Here is a 19797-nt window from a genome sequence, read left to right as displayed (position 1 = left end):
GAACCTGGCCCAGAACCAGGCTCTTGCCCCATTCCCCTGGGCGGGGGATGGTACTACCATGGAGGTTAAGGGAAGGTCAGGTATTATGAAGTAGTTATTTTGAGGTTGATGATATGAAGCACTATCCTGACACACTTCCTCTTATTCCGGTACCAGGAGCCAGGTTACTAGTGGTAATCTGCCTTGAAGACTGCTTCTAAGCTGTAAATGGACCAGGAGGTTTTGATGGCTTTGTAAATTGAGGTGACTTGAAGCTTTTAATAACCATTTAGAGAAGTTACAAGAATTTCCGGGCCTGTTGGCTGGAGTCTTTGGTTTATATGGCTTTGTTGGAAGTCTAGTGGGTGCTCTTGACAGGAATTATTTAGATTTATTAATTATAATAGTCTTCCAAATAATAATGGAAACTTTGTGCCAACCACTGTTGTAGGCATTTTACAGAAGTTTTAATCTTCATGACCCTATGAGGAGGTACAGTAGAGGATAAACCTTATTTCATGAACAAGAAAACTGAGACTTTAGAGGGGATTGAGAGGATTTGTTCAAGTGAATTCTTTTATTTATTTAGGAGAGGGATGGGGGGAGAGAGAGAATCTTAAGCAGACTCCATGCCCTGTGTGGAGCTCAACATGGGGCTCCATCCTGACTCTGAGATGTCCTGAACTGAAATCAGGAGTTGGATGCCTAACCAACTGAGCCACACAGGTGCCCCTCAAGTGAATTCTTAAGAAGTCCTGGGCATTATTTATAAACTAACTTTTGTATAAATTCCCTTAGCAGATGAGAAACTTGACATGTGTCATTCTTTTTTTTTTTTTTTTTTTTAATTTTTATTTATTTATGATAGTCACAGAGAGAGAGAGAGAGGCAGAGACACAGGCAGAGGGAGAAGCAGGCTCCATGCACCGGGAGCCCGACGTGGGATTCGATCCCGGGTCTCCAGGATCGCGCCCTGGGCCAAAGGCAGGCGCCAAACCGCTGCGCCACCCAGGGATCCCCGACATGTGTCATTCTTGATACCACCTCTCCCTTTTGTTCAGAATGAGAATTTCAGCTGGATTCAATTTGTTGTCAGTTGTTTCTGTAGTAAGGCCATATGTTGCCCCTCCGGAGGTGCTTGTCAGCCACTCTGAGTGATGGGTTAGGAACTTGCTTGTGATTATAGCATGAATCAGCAGTAGAAATTTCTTGGCTGCTATTCTGACCTCTAGGTTGTGCCACCTGTTAGAACTAGAGCTAGAAATGTTGATGATGCCAATTTATTTAACTGTGAAAAATTGATGGTCTTTAATTTGGTAATGAGGGGAAGGACTGAGATGTGTTATTTAGTAGAGACCTTTCTGTTAGGGAAATGTGGAAGAACTGAGACACTGGATTAAGTTTTCAAGTCTCTTGTTGACTCTGTGATCCTGAGTTCTGGATTTGAGCCATTTAACTAATGGTCTTGTCCATTTTGGAATGTGTCTTGACAGTACTCAGCAGTTGTTCTCAGCTCTGGTTTGTGCATCAGAATTTCCCGGGGATATTTTTTTAAAAATATGGTTGTGTGGAGCTCTTTCTTAGGGATTCTTTTTTTTTTTTTTTTTTTTTTTTTTTAAACTTACTTGATGGAGAGTGTGCGCATAAGCAGGGAGAGGGAGAAGCAGGCTTCCTGCTGAGCAGAGAGCCCCACTGGGGGGGGGGGGGACTTGATCTCAGGACCCTGGATCAAGACCCATGCCAAAGAAAGCAGCTTAACCAACTGAGCTACCCAGGCACCCCACTTAGGGATTCTTTCTGATTGTTTAGATCTGGGTTAGATCCTTGGGCCCTGGCATCCATGGTTTTATTTATTTATTTATTTTTAAAGATTTACTTATTTATGATAGAGAGAGAGAGGCAGAGACACAGGAGGAGGGAGAAGCAGGCTCCATGTCAGGAGCCCGACACGGGACTCAATCCTGGGACTCCAGGATCGCGCCCTGGGCCAAAGGCAGGTGCTAAACCGCTGAGCCACCCAGAGATTCCCCCTTGGCATCCATATTTTAAAAGTCTCTATAAGTGATTCTTCTGCGTAGCCAGGATTGAGAACCACCACTTTGAAATTTAAAACTTGCAGAGAGAATAAGTTTCTGCTAGGAGCTTGACCTTTTTTTTTTTTTTTTCTTTCCAAAATCTGAAGCAGATCATCTTCATTGCTATCTCCTTTCAGAGAAAGGAGGACAGATTCCATCCCCATGTTATTGACATGTGTGTCCTGGCAAGTTGTCTACAAGACATCCCAAAAACAGTACTCTGAACTTTATCTCTGGGTCACAGGCCTGACTGCACCTTCAATTTTTAGCTGTCTGTTGCCTGGGTCTAGAGATAAGAACTGGCCTCTCACTTGATATCTAACTGCATACCCTAGGGAAATGGAAAACAAGATGAAGGAGTTGATTTTAGCAACTAAAATCGTGGATCCTTATGTGGTCAGTTTTGTAATCTGTTTTAGAAATGAGCAGTTCTGTGTCCATCAGAGAGCAGTTCTGTAAAGATGATGAAACTGCTTCCTTGCCTGTGTGGTAATAAGTGAAGAAATGAAAAGAGTATGCCTGCTGAATACCAGCTTAACTTTCTTGAGCACTCAAAATGTAGAATGTGGCTTTACCTAAATCTTTGCAACTGGTAGGTGTTTGTCTTGAAAGTATTAGGGTCAAATGCAGTATCATCTGAGGAGATGGTCTTGGGCAATGAGATTTGGGGAACTTAATGTTTTCTGTATATGCCTATTTTCATGAGATCTCATTTGTTCTCATGGTAAACTTGGACTCTCCCTCTGAATTTCCACTTATTTGAAATCTTATCAACTCCATAGGTAAGACAACATTTATAAGAGATCTGGAGCTTCGCTTTATGTTACCAGTGATGCTGTGTTGGACAATAACTATGACTGACTGAAGTAGTAGGTAAAAGTGTAGTTCTTAAGTTTATAGCTTCAGATTAAACTCTAGTCACTTTCTCTAACTGGGATTTAAGGTGACTGGTAGGAGTAAACCTTGTCTGGCAGAGTTTCTGTGACCATCTGTTCTCTGTTTACATTGCTGCCATCTCCTGTGCCTGTTAGCTTGATTCCCAGGTTGTGGTTTGGTCAGGTTTGGAGAGGATGGCATACCTCTTATTTGTCCCATGGTGGTGATAAAAGTAGTGTGAAGCGTTTGCTTTCAAAATTCGGACTCTGATTTTATTAGCTGTTTCCTTTTTTTCTTTGAGGATATGCTTCACCTTGGATTTTTAAAATCTGCTATAAAATAAACTGGTCATCTTATCTAGAAATAATTTTTTCTAGGTACTTAATAGTTTTAAAAATTACCCAAATGGTAAGTATACAGAACTTTTTTTTATATACATGTCAGCCTGCTATGTTGCCTTTGCAGACCTGTTTCTGTGAGTTATATATACACATATATATGTTTGTGTGTTTTATGAGTCTTACTGAGAATAAGTTATATTAATATGCTTCATAACTGTCAATGCTTATTGAAAAATATCTGATAAAAAGAAAGCTTAATATTTTTACATATCTGGGGGGGCATTATTGACCTTTTTGTGATACAGTAACAAATATATCCAATTTTTCATAATGAAAATTTTCATTATGTTATCAAACCTAATAATGTTAAAATTTTTTTTTGAAATGTTAAAATTTTGGGATCCCTGGGTGGTGCAGCGGTTTAGCGCCTGCCTTTGGCCCAGGGCGTGATCCTGGAGACCTGGGATTGAATCCCACGTCGGGCTCCCGGTGCATGGAGCCTGCTTCTCCCTCTGCCTCTCTCTCTCTGTGTGGCTATCATAAATAAATAAAAATTAAAAAAAAATGAAATGTTAAAATTTTAAACAGTTCCCACACAAAAATTTTTTTAAAGATTTATTTATTTATTTATTTATGATGAGAGAGAGAGAGAGAGAGAGAGAGAGAGAGAGGTAGAGACACAGGAGGAGGGAGAAGCAGGCTCCATGCCAGGAGCTCGATGTGGGACTCGATCCCGGGACTCCAGGATTGTGCCCTGGGCCGAAGGCAGGTGCTAAATCGCTGGGCCACCCAGGGATCCCCCCAAAATTTTTTTAAATTAAGTTTTAAATTTTAATTCCAGTATAGTTAACATACAGTGGTAAATTAGTTTCCAGTGTACAATATAGTGATTCAGTAGTAGTGCTCATTGTAAGTGTACTCTTTTAATCCCCCTCACCTATTTCACTCATCCCCTCACCCACCTCCCTCTGATAACCATCATTTTGCTCTCCTTAGTTAAGTTTGTTTCTTAATGTGTCTTTTTATTTTTCTATGGATTACATGTATATATGTATATATATATATATTATATATATATATATATATATATATTTTAAGATTTTATTTACCCACGAGAGACACAGAGAGGGAGAGGCAGAGACATTGGCAGAGGGAGAAGCCGGCTCCATGCAGGGATCCCAATGTGGGACTCGATCTCGGGACTCTAGGACCACACCCTGAGCTGCAGGCACTCAACTGCTGAGCCACTCAGGCATCCCTGGATTATATGTTTTTAACGTAAACAGGATAAAGCTGTATTTTGGGGGAAAAGCTTTGTAGTATCTGAGGGTCTTGGTGGAATCCTCTTAGCTTTGTAAACTACCACCTTCTTAAAGTTTTGAGAGTAAGCCTGATGGATTTTTTCATTAAAAGTCCCCCAACTTCCATTCTAAGTTTCTGCATAAATGAAAGTCATTAAATTAGTATGCAGGCTTGATTTGGTTAGATTTCTGTGTTGAAATAAGACAACATGGAGTGAATATAGACAAATTTAAGACAGGACAGAAATCTTTTTAAAATAAATTTTATTCTTGAGATTAAAAAAAAAATTATTCTGAATGGGCAAAGGGACAAGATAAAGTTGTCTTTTTTGTCCAAAGACTGATTTGGGGAGTTTTTCCACCTTTAGTTTTTTGGGTGTATATGGTTTTCAGATCGCATTTTACCTTTTTTTTTTTTTCCCCAGCCAGTAAACTTTGGCATATGTTAAATGTGTGTTGTTGGGATTCTTTGTTCGGTTTGGGACAAACTAATCTGTGCCATTCAGCACCTGAGTAGAAAAAATGGGGCAAGTATATGAACAAGTGCTCTTTACACAAAATGCAAATGGTCAATAGATTGAAAAAGTATTTGTTGCTACTCTTCAGAAAAAATCAAATTTAAAGCAAGAAATTATTTTGACCCTTCAGTTTAACAAAGTTTATTCATCTCTATTGTCAACTATGTAGTGACATAGACTTTTTCTGTTATAGTATTGTTAGGATATAAATAAATAGGTATAATGGTTCTAGAAAGCAACTTGAGGATGCATAAAAGGCTTTAGTGATCATATTTAATCTGCTTTTACTTTGAGAGTTTGACATAATCATATACACACAGGCTCAGCAGTTTAGTGCCACCTTCGGCCCAGGGCGTGATCCTGGAGACCCTGGATCAAGTCCCACATTGGGCTCCCTGCATGGAGCCTGTTTCTCCCTCTGCCTATCTCTCTACTTCTCTCTCTGTGTGTGTCTCTCATGAATAAATAAATCTTTAAAAAAAAAAGGAGAGTGAAAGGAAATTATGTACTGTAAGTTGCTGTTCTGTGGATAGTGGCAAATTTAAATTATTTCAGATTTCAGAATTAAACATATATTCTTAAAACTGGAGGAAAAAATATATTTATAAAAAGATTTTTTGAGGGAGTTTTAGAGGTAGAGAGTGCGAGCAGAGAGAGGGGCAAAGGGAGAGGGAGAGAGCATCTCAGGCAGACTCTACTGAATGCAGAGTCCCGTGTGGCACTCCATCTCACAACCCTGAGCCAGAACCAAGAGTCAGACACTTAACTGGCTGAGCCACCCAGGTGCTCCAAGAAATACTGTTTAAAAGCATATGACTCATGCTGATCTAATATGTTCTTAGAACTCAATTTCTTCTGTTTTGTCAATTTAATGGCTTCTCAGTTTGATGTCTAGTGTATATGTAAATATTTTATTGTTATGTTTCTTGAATGTACCTGCTGGGGCCTAGGCCAAGCCATTTCGTTATAGACTCTATGTTGTAGTAATTTAAGGAGAATAATGTCCTCTACCTTGCTTCCAGATAAAATACTTTCCCTGATAGGCTGTTCCCTTTTTCTTATTTTTTTTAAATTTTTATTTATTTATGATAGTCACACAGAGAGAGAGAGAGAGAGAGGCAGAGACATAGGCAGAGGGAGAAGCAGGCTCCATGCACCAGGAGCCCGACGTGGGATTCGATCCCGGGTCTCCAGGATCGCGCCCTGGGCCAAAGGCAGGCGCTAAATCGCTGCGCCACCCAGGGATCCCCTTCTTATTTTTTTAATTAAAAAAATTTTTTTGAAGTAGGGTCCACGCCCAATGTGGGGCTCCTGAAATCAGGACCCCAAGATCAAGAGTTGTATGCTGAGCTGACGGAGCCAGCCAGGTGCCCCAGGCTGTTCCCTTTCTTATCACTTCATCTAAATTGGCTTTTATAAGAGCAGTGGTTAAGCTCTGTAAAAAAGACATTATGAACTGAGAATCTGTGGTTTGATCTACTTTTTTTTTTTTACAGATTTTATTTATTTATGCATGAGAGACACAGAGAGAGAGGCAGAGACACAGGCAGAGGGAGAAGCAGGCTCCATGTAGGGAGAAGCAGGCTCCATGTAGGGAGCCCGACGTGGGACTCGATCCCCCGTCTCCAGGATCAGGCCCTGGGCCAAAGGCAGGCACCAAACCGCTGAGCCACCGAGGCTGCCCCTGATCTACATTTGTATCCCTTCTGAAGGAGGAGGGATCCTTTAGTCTTTGTCATTTTTTTTTTAAGCTATTATCCATTTATTTATGAGAGACATAGAGCAAGAGGCAGAGACATAGAGGGAGAAGCAGGCGCCATGCAGGGACCCCAATGTGGGACTTGATCCTGGGATTCCAGGATCATGCCCTGTGCCGAAGGCAGGTTACCAAACCACTGAGCCACTCAGGTGTCCCAAGTCTTTATCATTTAAAAAACAAAAATCCACTTTACTAAGAGATGTCTTGCCCAAAGCTCTGGTCCAAACCTAGATTTCGTAGAGTTTGTAGAAGGGCCCTACAAGGCCTTTTTTAAAGATTTTATTTCCTTAAAACCCTGAGAAAGGAATCTCTTCTTACTGAGCCAGCCAGGCACCCCTGTTTGTTTATTTTTAAAGATTTTTCTTTTTTAGGTAATGTCCACACCTGATGGGGGTCTTGAACCTACAACCCCAAGATCAAATATTGCATGCTCTTCCAACTGATCCAGCCAGGAGCTCTGTATTATTTCTTAAATAATTCTTTGCCTTTCTTGCTTTCAGATGGAAAGAACTCAAATGGATCCAAGCGTTTTAATCGCAAACGTGAACCTTCCTATCCCAAAAATGAAAATTTTAGCAACCAGTCCCGTCGCTCCAATTCACAGAAAAGCAAAACTTTTAACAAGATGCCTCCACAGAGGGGCGGCGGCAGCAGCAAAGTCTTTAGCTCTTCTTTTAATGGTGGAAGACGAGATGAGGTATGGAATTTAAGAATGTTCTTTCTAGAATAAGGAGGAGCGTAAGCTCTGATCCACTCCCCGACCCTGGCCCAGTAGTTGGGGAGGAGGGGAGAAAGAGGTGGAAGAGTAAATAACCAAAGCAGTCTTAAATAGTTTAGGGATTAACGAGGTTTGGAACTTTGCCTCCTTTCTTCCCTTGAAAGTTAAGAAAATTTCCTTGGAGGAAGAAGATAGTCATAATCACGGCTTTTGATAAATTATAGCAAATTTGTGGTACCTTACTTTGTATAGTCCTTCTGTTATCACTCCTGAATTAGAGGTACCTATTGGATATTTAGGTAATAAAGTGACTTTAATTAATGACTTTTGCCTTGTGGTATCTAGCAAAATGTAAGATGCTATATATCCTAGTCTCAGGTAGTCTGATTTTTGGAGTTTCTTTTCTTTTCTTTTCTTTTCTTTTCTTTTCTTTTCTTTTCTTTTCTCCTTCCTTCCTTCCTTCCTTCCTTCCTTCCTTCCTTCCTTCCTTCCTTCCTTCCTTCCTTCCTTCCTTCCTTCCTTCCTTCCAATTTATTCGTGAGAGAGACAGAGAGGCAGAGACACAGGCAGAGGGAGAAGCAGGTTCCCTGTGGAGCCTGATGCAGGACTCGATCCCAGGACCCCAGGATCATGACCTGAGCCAAAGGCAGATGCTCAAACCATTGAACCACCCAGGCATCCCTGATTTTAGGAGTTTCTTAGGTATCCTTTTGTAAGTGCATAAAGACTTCTGTACAAGGGAATTCATTATAGCATTGATGGTAGTTGCAAAATCTCAGAAATAACCTAAATTAGTAAGGGACTGGTTAAATTATTTTCCTGTTTGAATGTTCTGTACTCTGAAACCATTATAGAATAAGACAGAGTTTAAAAAAAAAAAAAAGAATAAGACAGAGTTAATGTATTCATGGAAAAATTCATTCATTCACCAAAAATTTAGTCCTCTAGTACTGTGTATCGGATAACATTCAGTTTGGAATACAATACTGAGTGGAACATTGTCCCTCAGGAGCTTATATTCTAGTTTAGGGAGATAAACACAGTTGACACAGTTTGACCCTTGAACAACACAGGTTTGAACTGCATGGGTACCCTTATGTGGTTGTTTTTTTGTTTTTTTATAGAGTACTGTAAATATATTTTGATTTTCCTTTTTTTTTTTAATTTTATTTATTGAGAGAATGTGAGCAGGGGGAGGGGCAGAGGGAGAGAGAATCTCATCTCACACAGACCCCATGCTGAGCACAGAGCCTGACTCAGGGCTTGATCCCATGACCCTGAGATCATGACCTGAACTGAAATCAAGAGTTGACGCTTAACCAACTGAGCCACTTAGGTGCCCCTGTTTGTTTGTTTTTTTTTTATTGAAAGATTTTATTTATTCTTAGGGACACAGAGAGAGAGAGAGAGGCAGAGACACAGGCACAGGGAGGGAGAAGCAGGCTCCATGCAGAGAGCCTGATGTGGGACTCGATCCAGGTCTCCAGGATCACGCCCTGGGCTGCAGGCAGCGCTAAACCGATGTTCCACCGGGGCTGCCCGGTGCCCCTGTTTTGATTTTCTTAATACACTTCCTTTTCTCTAGCTTTACTGTAAAAATACAGTGATAATACCTATAACGTAAAACACGTGTTGTTATTGGTAAGGCTTCCAGTCAACAGGTTTTTAGCAGTTAACTTTTTTGGGGAGTCAAAAGTTACACATGGGTTTTTATTTTTAATTTATTTTTTATTTTTATTTTTTTTTAAGATTTTATTTATTCATAGACACAGAGAGAGGCAGAGACACAGGGAGAGGGAGAAGCAGGCTCCATGCAGGGAGCCTGATGTGGGACTTGATCCTGGGTCTCCAGGATCACACCCCAGGCTGCAGGCGGCGCCAAACCTCTGCGCCACCAGGGCTGCCCATACACATGGGTTTTTAATTGTGCAGGGGGTCAGTTCTAATGCCTGCATTGTTCAAGGATCTTCTGTATGATAAATCCAAAGGTAAGTGCTGATCGAATTAACAGGAAGTAGACTGAAAGAGAGGGAGAGAGAGTAATAAAGAGTATAGTTTTTATTTTTTAATTTTTTAAATTTTTTTTTAAGATTTTATTCATTTATTAGAAACAGGCAGAGACACAGGCAGAGGGAGAAGCAGGCTCCACGTAGGAGCCCGATGTGGGACTCCATCCCAGGCCTCAGGATCAAGCCCTGGGCTGAAGGCGACACTAAACCGCTAAGCCATTGGGGATGCCCCGGTTTTTATTTTTTTAAAGATTTTATTTATTTGAGAGGGAGAGAGCACACACTAGTCGGGTGGAGGTGGCAGTGGCAGAGGGAGAAGCGGACCTCCACTGAGCAGGGAGCCTGATGCAGGGCTTGATACCAGGACCCTGGGATCATGACCTAAGATGAAGGCAGATGCTTAACCTACTGAGCCACCCAGGTGCCCCAAGAGAACAGTTTTAGAAGGTGCCTAAGGAAAGCTGCGCTGAGGAGGTGAAGTTTGAGTAGAGTCTTGAATGTAGCAAGGGAGCATAATATATAATTTTGAGGAAGAGCATCTTAGCTGGAAGGAATAAGTGCACAAATAGCAGGGATCAGAGATGGTAATGTTTGGTTTGTTTGAGGTAAAACAGTAGGCTACCTTGAGTGGAGCAAGAGAAGTAGGGAATGAAGCTTAAGATTGGGGAAAGAAGGGTCAGATCATGTGGGGCCTTATGAGACTTTTGCTTTTTGTTCACAGAGATGGGAAGCTATTGGGGGTTTAAGAAGAGAAGTACTATAATCTGACTTGGAGTTTTAAAGGGGAGAGTGGAACCAGGGAGGCTCTTAAGATATTTCTGAAGAGAATGATGGAAGCTTTGAAACAGTGATAACTGGTGAGAAGCATGCCTATTGGGGTGACATCTGAAGGTAGAACCAACAGGATTTTTTTGTTTTTTGTTTTACCAACAGGATTTTTAAAAATATGTTAGATATGGGGTCTGAGCAGAGAAATGAATAACTTTGAATAAATGAATGTTTTTGGCAGGAGCCCAAAGTGTGGAAGATCTCCAGGAAGTACCAGGTTTTGGGCGGGGGGTGGTTGGAAGAGAAGGGGAGTTGGGATAAAGAACTTCATTTTAGGAATATGTTTGTGTTGAGATGTTTACTGGATTTCTAAGTAGAGAGAGGTAGTTAATGGAATCTGGAGTTCAGGGAGGAGACCCAGGCTAGAGAGGTATCTGCATACATTTGGTGTTTGCAGCTGTGGAACTAGGTGGGATTGTTAAGGAGTGCTGCAGAAAGGCAATTTAAGGACTGAGGCCTGAGTATGGATCATAAGGCATGAGCAAAAAGGGAGGAAAGATGGGCAGCCTGGGTGGCTCAGCGGTTTAGTGTTGCTTCAGCCCAGGGCCTGATCCTGGAGACCCAGGATTGAGTCCCATGTGAGGCTCCCTGCATGGAGCCTGCTTCTCCCTCTGCCTCTCTTTCTCTGTGTCTCTCATGAATGAATAAATAAAATCTTTAAAGGGGGGGGGGGGAGGAAAGAACCAAAAGGCATTTGGAGAAAGTGACCAGTTTTGCCCTCTGCTGATAGGTTATGGAATATTAGGACAGTGTGAATCACTAGATTTGATAATATGAAGGTAGGTTGTTGGCCTTGAGCTGCTTTGGTAGAGCAGTGAGGACAAAAACTTGATTAGCATAGATTTAGAGAAAATGGAAGGATAGGAAGAAACATCAAGTTCAGACAGTACTTTCTAGTGGCTTTGCTCTGAAGGGGAGAAGAGAGGTGAGGCAGTAGCTTGAGGGAGTGTGAAGTTGAGAGGTTTTAAATTTAGAGAAATTACAGCATCTGTCTGGTAATGGGATTGTCCTGTGAGGGGGCAAATATGCAGAGGAAAGTGGGAGAATTGCTATAACCGTGTCCTTGAGTCCTTGAGGAGTTGGGATTTTGTATACAAGTGGAGGCTTAGGAGCTTTGCCAGTTCATCCTCAGTAACAAGAAGAAGGCAGAAGTATTGGTAGGAGGATGTAGGAATTCTTTTCTGATCTTGTCTCAGTAAAATAAGGAAGGTGATCTAAGAGAGGAGCCTTGGAAGTCCTGAGGAATGGAGTTGTCTGGGTGACTGGGGAATTTAGCGAGTACAGAAATGCCATCAGGTTGTGGTAGTATTGCCAGATGGCCTAAGGATCTACTTAAGTGAGACTGATTGGTGTGATGTGGTTGTGTTCTTGTGTGTAACTGTCTGGTGCTGGAGTGGAAATATATAGGCATAGAGTTGGATTAATCAGGGGAAGGTTTTGCCAGGTAAGTATAGATGACAAAGAGAAGGGGGCAGTTGACCATAGGATCAAGGCCAAGTTAGAAAAGAAATTGTGAGGGTGAATTGGATCACTAGTTTGGAGATTTCAGAGGGGCTAAAGAATTGGAATCAAGACTAACGGGAGCAAGCTAAGAAAGGAGGAAGTTGCTGCTTGGATGTTGTTGGTGCTCAAAGTTAAGATGGTGGAAGAAGTGTTGATTGTTACCCTTATGGTCTAGATGTAGAGCAGTGCTGTCCAGTAGAAATGTCCATATATAATTTAAACTTTTCTAGTTGCTAAATTAAAAAGGTAAAGAAATGGTGAAATTAATTTTAATGTTTTTACCAAGTATAGTTAAAATGGTATTTCATTACATGACACTGGTCACATTTCAAGTGCTCAGTGGCTACATCTGGCTAGTAGTGGTTGCTGTATAGGGTGGTGCAGCTCTAGATGGTATGTTCTTGGGAATTGGGTGCCTGAGGTAGAGTTGAGAGCCAGCTAACTGGATGAAGTGGGGGTCAAGGAACTGTGAGAGGGTCAGTGTTGGAAGGATAATTAGGAATTGTGATGGGCAGTATTGGAGAAGGTTGCAGTGGGCCAGCTAGGATAACAAGGTGATGATAAAAGGTTGAGGGTGTGGAGGATTTTGTTGAGTAAGCATAAGCTCTTACCTAAGGTTGGGTCATTGGGGGTGGAAGACTGATGAAGGGGATAGCAGAGCCACATGGAAATGAGCATCCAGGGAATGAGAGGCCAGGGGATGACCTAGAAGTCATGAGGTTCCTTGTGATGAGTTACATAAACATTGGGGAAAGGGGAGTGTTGTCTCCCAGGATCTATTGAAATAGAAGGAAATTGTTTATGGTTTGCCACTGTACTTAATATATACTGTCATATACTGTGGTCTATATGCATAGGCTATCTTAGGCCATATTGGTTGCCTCTGCAACGTAAGGTATTTTTCACCATGTTCCTTTTTGTACTCTTTAGATTCTTTTTTTTTTTTAGATTTATTTTATTTAGAGAGAGCATGAACAAGGGAAGGGGCAGAGGGAGAGAAGAGTCTTAAGTGGACTCTGTGCCAAGCATGGACCCCGATGGGGGGCTCCATCTCACTACCCTGAGATCATAACCTGAGCTGAAATCAAGAGTTGGATGCTTAACTAACTGAGCCATCCAGGTGCCCCTGTACTCTTTATGATGTCTGTGCAGATGTTGCTTACTCATCTCTAAATTTTTAGACTAAATAGCAAAAGCCTTGAATTTGTATTTCCTTTGACCCAGTAATTCCTGTTATACAATAAGAAATCATTGTATGTGGCCAAATATTTGTACACAAAGATCTATCTAAAAATAGGTTTATCATAACATTGTTTTGTTTTGGGATCCCTGGGTGGCGCAGCGATTTGGCGCCTGCCTTTGGCCCAGGGCGCGATCCTGGAGACCCAGGATCGAATCCCACATCGGGCTCCCGGTGCATGGAGCCTGCTTGCTTCTCCCTCTGCCTGTGTCTCTGCCTCTCTCTCTCTCTCTGTGACTATCATAAATAAATAAAAATTAAAAAAAAAAACAACACATTGTTTTGTTTTGGTGGAGAAGCTACGAACAATCTGTGTCCTCTAGTATACCTACCTATCTGATGTAGTGGTATATAGCCATTTAAAGGGACTATATGGGGATCCCTGGGTGGCGCAGCGGTTTGGCGCCTGCCTTTGGCCCAGGGCGCGATCCTGGAGACCCGGGATCGAGTCCCACATCGGGCTTCCGGTGCATGGAGCCTGCTTCTCCCTCTGCCTGTGTCTCTGCCTCTCTCTATATATGTCTCTCATGCATAAATAAATAAAATATTTAAAAAAAAAATAAAGGGACTATATGCTAATACGACTGACATGACACAGTGCTTATGACATTAAGTGAGAAATTGGTATTAGGAAATGGCACTAGCTTACTTATAACCGGTATCTACCACTTCAATTTGGGAATGTTAAGAAAGCCCCAACATGATTTCTTCCTATCTTTGCAGTGGTATTTCTCCTGTGTGGTTTCTTGCCACTTTCTAAACTCTTCCAATTCTGCTGATTGGGTTTATTTCTGGACACTGAAATTGTCTGCCTACGTGTTCTAATTCTGTCAGTTTTAATTAACAGTGAATAGCAGTGTGTGTCTTCGATGGGAGGTCTCTGGCAGGATCCTGAAGCCCATGGCAGTTAGCAGCTGCCTGCAAGTCGCCTCCAGACTCTAGTTCCATAAACTCACTTTTGTCAGTAACAGACCAAAGAACAAATAGGTAATAAGAGTGAAGGTGTAGGAGTCCTATGAGACTGTCAAAAGATTAATCCATCCAGTAAGTAAATCTTTGTACTTCCAAGATAGCTAGAGGAGTTTGTGTTGGGTTTTGTCATTTAATAGTTAATTAATTGCCTTTTAGCAGGGCAGCCTGATGAACAGTGTAAGTGATTGTATGTTAAGAGGTCTTGTCCTCTACTTTGCTCCCACCTGGATCTTATATAGACTTTTGTGTTAACCCTCTCCTAAGAAGATTGTTTACTTTAAGCCTATGTTTCATTTAGTTAGTATTTTAAACCATGTGGAAGGAGGGGTTATTCTAGTTTCTACTATAAATCAGGAGGTGTGATCCTAATCAGAAATATTTGATTCATTCTTGTTCTAGGTAGCAGAGGCTCAACGGGCAGAGTTTAGCCCTGCCCAGTTCTCTGGTCCGAAGAAGATCAATCTGAACCACTTGTTGAATTTCACTTTTGAACCGCGTGGCCAGGCGGGTCACTTTGAAGGCAGTGGACATGGCAGCTGGGGAAAAAGGAACAAGTGGGGGCATAAGCCTTTTAACAAGGAACTCTTTTTACAGGCCAAGTGAGTATGCCTCCTTTTAGGTGGGAAGTGCGGTTGAGCCTCTGGGCAGTTGTTGGAGCTGAGAAGCAGCTTTTATTTTATTTTTATTTTTTAGAAGAAGCTTCTTTTAAACTGCTGTGGGAGAGAGACAGAAAGGGAATTAGTCTGGTTCTTTTTCTTCTCTCTCTCTCTCTCTCTCTCTCTCTCTCTGTGTGTGTGTGTGTGTGTGGGGCAACTTGAAAAAAAGCCTTTCAAACGGATGTTCCTGGTTCTTAATGCTTAAATAAGTATATAAATTAATGATAAAATTAAATAATTCTTTAGTGTCATTATGAGGTAGTAAAAGTGTTTACTTTGAAATTGGACCTAGATTTGAATTTTATTTTGTCCTTCAACCTTGGGTAATTTAGCCACTTTGAGACTCAGCTTCTCCCCTATAAAGGAGGAGAATTACTTAAGGGAGAATTGGATGACAGGTTGGAGTGTTTGGCATACATTTGCTCAAATACTGATTCCCTTTTATTTCCTTTTGTGTGTCATAATTATCATGTAAGATTTGACCTTGAATCTAGACTGAAGTATCTGGTTAGTACTTTATATAAATTGGTAATTAAATGATTGAGTGAGAAGAGTCTTTGTACTGCCTTGAGGACTAGCTATATGCCAGGATTTCTCAGGGGGAGGGAGGAAATCTGGCTTCCTGCTGAATGATGGGGCCATAGTCTGGGTTAATTTTAGTTCAAGGGAGGCTTACAGCAGCTTGACTGGGCTTGAAAACAGAAGAAACATAATTCATAGATTTAGACTCCTACTTGCCAAGTCCTTGGATTTCCTCGAGCCAGGGCTGAGAACTGAGGCTAAAGTCCTAGTTCAGTACTTCACCAACCATGGCTGCTAATGGCCTGTATTTGATTTTTAAGTGAAGGAGTCATGGTTTTTTTGCTGATGGCATGTTGGTGGATTCTGAGAGTCTGCCTTTTCCTTGTCTTTTCCCCTGTTTCTAGCTGCCAATTTGTAGTGTCTGAAGACCAAGACTACACAGTTCATTTTGCTGATCCTGATACTTTAGTCAATTGGGACTTTGTGGAACAAGTGGTGAGTAGCCCAGCTAAACTTGTTAGCTGTTAGTGGGAGAAAGAACTAAAGAAAGGGACCCTGGTGACACAGCAGCTGTGAGGTGGTTTCACTGTTAATACCTTTTTCTGCACGGCCACACTGTAGACATTCCCCAGAGATCAGTCCTGGTTTCTCCTGAAGTTTGTTTTGTGCTAATTGGCACTGGCCTACAGGATTGGGGAATTGGAAGACTCCTATCTAAAATGAAGGTATAAAAACAGTTCTATCTACAGCCTCCTCTCCTGGTAAGAAGTAACCAGGGAAATATTGAGGTTCTATCTATAGCCTCCTCTCCTGGGAAGAAGTCACCAGGGAAATATATGAGAAATGCTGGATACCCTCCTGACCTCAGATGGGCTCACTGCATAGACATGGCTTCACTAGTAGCCGTTTGTAGTAATCAGTATCAAATTAGGCCTCAGTCTTATGGCAGGTAAATGGGTCACCAGCTGCACTGCAGTCTCAGCCACTGGCACGTTTTGTTTTCTGTTGATGTTTGGAGCTCTGGGTATTTCCTTGCTGCTCTTAGCTTTTAGGGATATGGAATCATTTCAAAGCTAAAGGCTTCAAACCCTGGCTTCCCATCAACTGTGAAAATTCATAAAATGATCATAGAATGGCAAAGAAGTCCCATGAAACCTGTTTTATATTCACTGGTTAAAAAAAAATAGATGCATGTGAAGTGAAAATCTGTTGGAAAATTACTGGTACATTACTTCTTGACCCTTTTCATGCCTTTCTGTATGTGTACATACAAATTTTTTAAATTAATTGGATCATATATTGATTTGTCACTTTTCCTCTTTGATGTAGAACCCCTAAAATACCTGTTATGTAGTTATTATATTTATGTATAGATACATTTTAAAGATTTACTTATTTGAGAGAGACTGCACATGTGCAGGTGAGTGAGGGGAGTGGCATAGGGAGAGGGGTACGAGCAGACTCAGTGTGGAGCAGGGAGCTCAGTCATAGATCCTGATGACTGGGCTCAGTCATAGGATCCTGAAATGATGACCTGAGCTGAAATCAAGAGTCAGATGCTTAACTGACCAAACCATCCAAGTGCTCCTTGGTATATATTAAACTGTTGTTGTGGTTTCCTTAGGAATTTAAAGTATTATTATATATCTGCATTTTTAAACAATTTTGTGAAGATGTGTTGAGATGTACCAGGGATGGGGATAGCAGAGGAGAGACTAACTTTGACAGTCCCATGTCAGCTTGAAAGTGTGACTTGTGCTGTTTTGTTTCAGCGCATTTGTAGCCATGAAGTGCCATCTTGCCCAATATGCCTATATCCACCTACTGCAGCCAAAATAACCCGTTGTGGACACATCTTCTGCTGGGCATGCATTCTGCACTATCTTTCACTGAGTGAGAAGACCTGGAGTAAATGTCCCATCTGTTATAGTTCAGTACATAAGAAGGATCTCAAAAGGTGAGATGGAGACCTTTACTAGATTAGACCCCCACCTGCTAACTCCTTGCTTTTTTTCCATCTAAATGTCCATGTTATAGTGTTGTTGCCACAGAGTCGCGTCAGTATGTTGTTGGCGATACCATTACGATGCAGCTGATGAAGAGGGAGAAAGGGGTATTGTTGGCTTTGCCCAAATCCAAATGGATGAATGTAGACCATCCTATTCATCTAGGAGGTGAGTTCTGTTAATTTAGGGGTAAATAATCCTGTGGTACATCCTTTAAGGCCCCTGATTATATCTTTCTACTATCAGAAACTGAGCCTTTGGGCAAGCCATTTCTAGCATTTCCAGATCAATTTTAGGATTCTGGTAGGTTAGAGGGGAGTTTGCAGAGTGGTTTAACTCTTGGTTTCAGGTATGGTTTAGTTAGATACATTTTAAATTTTCATTTTATTGAAATAGTGCCTGGCATCGTGCCTGGTCTTGAGGAAATTATTTGCACCAAGGATCATGTATAAGGATTTTTTTTGTTATTACAGTGTCATAGAAATTGACAGTAAGTTAAGTGTTCCATAAGGCACTTAAAGTAGGGTGTATCCTACTGTGGAACACAATACAGAAGGTAAAAATAGATCTCTGTATTAACATTTTTTTAAGAGTTTATTTATTCATGAGAGACATAGGCGGAGACATAGGCAGAAGAGAAGCAGGCTCCTTGAGGGGAGCCTGATGCAGGACTTGATCCCAGGACCCCAGGATCATGACCTGAGCCAAAGGCTCAACCACTAAACCACCCAGGTGCCCCTGTATTAACATTTTGAGGGACATCTGGGTGGCTCAGCAGTTGAGCCTCTGCCTTTGGCTCAGGGCGTGATCCCAGACTCCTGGGATTAGGTCCCACATTGGGCTCCCTGCATGGAGCCTGCTTCTCTGCCCGTGTCTCTGCCTCTCTCTCTCTCTCTCTCTCTCTCTCTCTCTCTCTCTCTCTGTGTGTGTGTGTGTGTCTCATGAATGAGTAAAATCCTTAAAAAAAAAAAGTCTTGAAAGATTTTAGCACACGTTGGATGAAAAATGCAGAACAAAACTTAAAGAGTTTATCATTTATGGAAAAACCTTTATTTCTTTAAGTGAACATGAGTATATAAATGTATAGAAAAATGTATAGGACAGTGGGGGTGGGAAAATAGCATCTCGAGGGCTTTTTTTTCTTTTTCTTTTTTCTTTTTTTTAAGATTTTATTCATAAGAGACACAAGAGAGGCAGAGACATACGCAGAGGGAGAAGCAGGCTCCCTGTGGGGGAGGGCATGATCCTGAAGTCCAGGGATCGATCCTACATCGGGGTCCCTGCTTGGAGCCTGCTTCTCCCTCTGCCTGTGTCTCTGGCTCTCTGTGTGTCTCTTATGAATAAATAAAATCTTTAAAAAATTATTTTTAGAAAATTATGCTAAATTCATCTTCACAACGTAGGGAAAAAAACTGTAAATGTTGTGTAGCATGTGGACACAGAGCTCTGAGTGTTGGGTTTCTCTGATTTTGCTGGTCCCCCTGTAGATGAACAGCACAGCCAGTACTCCAAGCTGTTGCTGGCCTCTAAGGAGCAAGTGCTGCACCGGGTGGTTCGGGAAGAGAGAGTAGCTCTAGAGCAGCAGCTGGCAGAGGAGAAGCACACTCCCGAGTCCTGCTTTATTGAGGCAGCTATCCAGGAGCTCAAGGTAAGACACACTGCAGACACGATAGGATGGTGAGGATAAGTTACCTTGGTCCCACATTTAAGATGACCCAATAGGGAACAGCTGAAAAAGCATTTGTCCTGGGATTTGGTGTTAGGAGAGAAGGGCAGACCTATTGATTTTTAAAGTGTTGAAAGGAAGAAGTTAAAATGATCTTTAACTGAGTCAGTGAAGTCTCTTAGATGAGCTTAGTTAAGTAAGGTAGTTTTTTTTGTTTTGTTTTGTTTTTTAAGAAAACACTTGGATTTAATTTTGGGGGGGTTTTTGTTTTGTTTTCTGTTTTTTAGATTTTATTTATTTATGAGAGACACAGAGAGAGAGAGAGAGGCAGAGACAACAGGCAGAGGGAGAAACAGGCTCCATGCAGGGAGCCTGACACAGGACTCAATCTCGGGTCCCAGGATCAGGCCCCGGGCCAAAGGCAGGCGCCAAACCACTGAGCCACCCGGACTGCCCCAGATTTAAGTTTTATTTGAGATGTTTTATTTGAGAGACATTTTGAAGAGAGTAATATGGCCTGTCCAGCAGGCCCTACCAATGCCTGCTGAGGATTTGGAATAGCAGGAATTCCCCAAATACAGGATTTCCTAAGCTCTCTACCCTTTAGTAGACATCAGAATCCTTGGCTGTTGGACTCCACCCTGAGAAATGGATTTGTCTGAGCTTAGTAGGCTTAATAATTTGCATTATAATGAGTTCCAGGGTGATTTAGATATTGTTCATCCTTAGATCATATTTTGAGAATTACCAATCTGAATTAGAACAGTGAAAGCCTTTGTGTATTGAGTAATTGGCATATGATAGGCCCTGTGCGAAGGTACTGTATTT

At 41.6% G+C, this 19797-nt stretch overlaps 1 protein-coding gene across 2 annotated transcripts in view; it reads left to right on the top strand.

Annotated features, from left to right (window-relative positions):
• The window catches only part of RNF10 (ring finger protein 10), a 35724-nt gene that overhangs the window by 3752 nt on the left and 12175 nt on the right, over positions 1–19797 (top strand). For both annotated transcript variants that reach the window (XM_055322469.1, XM_055322468.1), the window contains exons 2-7: positions 7350–7546; positions 14519–14718; positions 15702–15792; positions 17070–17254; positions 17335–17471; positions 18791–18951. In XM_055322469.1, the coding sequence (XP_055178444.1) occupies positions 7350–7546; positions 14519–14718; positions 15702–15792; positions 17070–17254; positions 17335–17471; positions 18791–18951 (971 nt within the window). The remainder of the gene's footprint in view (positions 1–7349; positions 7547–14518; positions 14719–15701; positions 15793–17069; positions 17255–17334; positions 17472–18790; positions 18952–19797) is intronic.

The sequence above is a fragment of the Nyctereutes procyonoides genome, unplaced genomic scaffold (assembly GCF_905146905.1).
Source record: "Nyctereutes procyonoides isolate TBG_1078 unplaced genomic scaffold, NYPRO_anot_genome, whole genome shotgun sequence".
In the NCBI taxonomy this organism is placed as follows: domain Eukaryota; kingdom Metazoa; phylum Chordata; class Mammalia; order Carnivora; family Canidae; genus Nyctereutes; species Nyctereutes procyonoides.
Note: the sequence above shows the minus strand (reverse complement) of the source record. Positions and strands in the feature narration are given on the sequence as shown.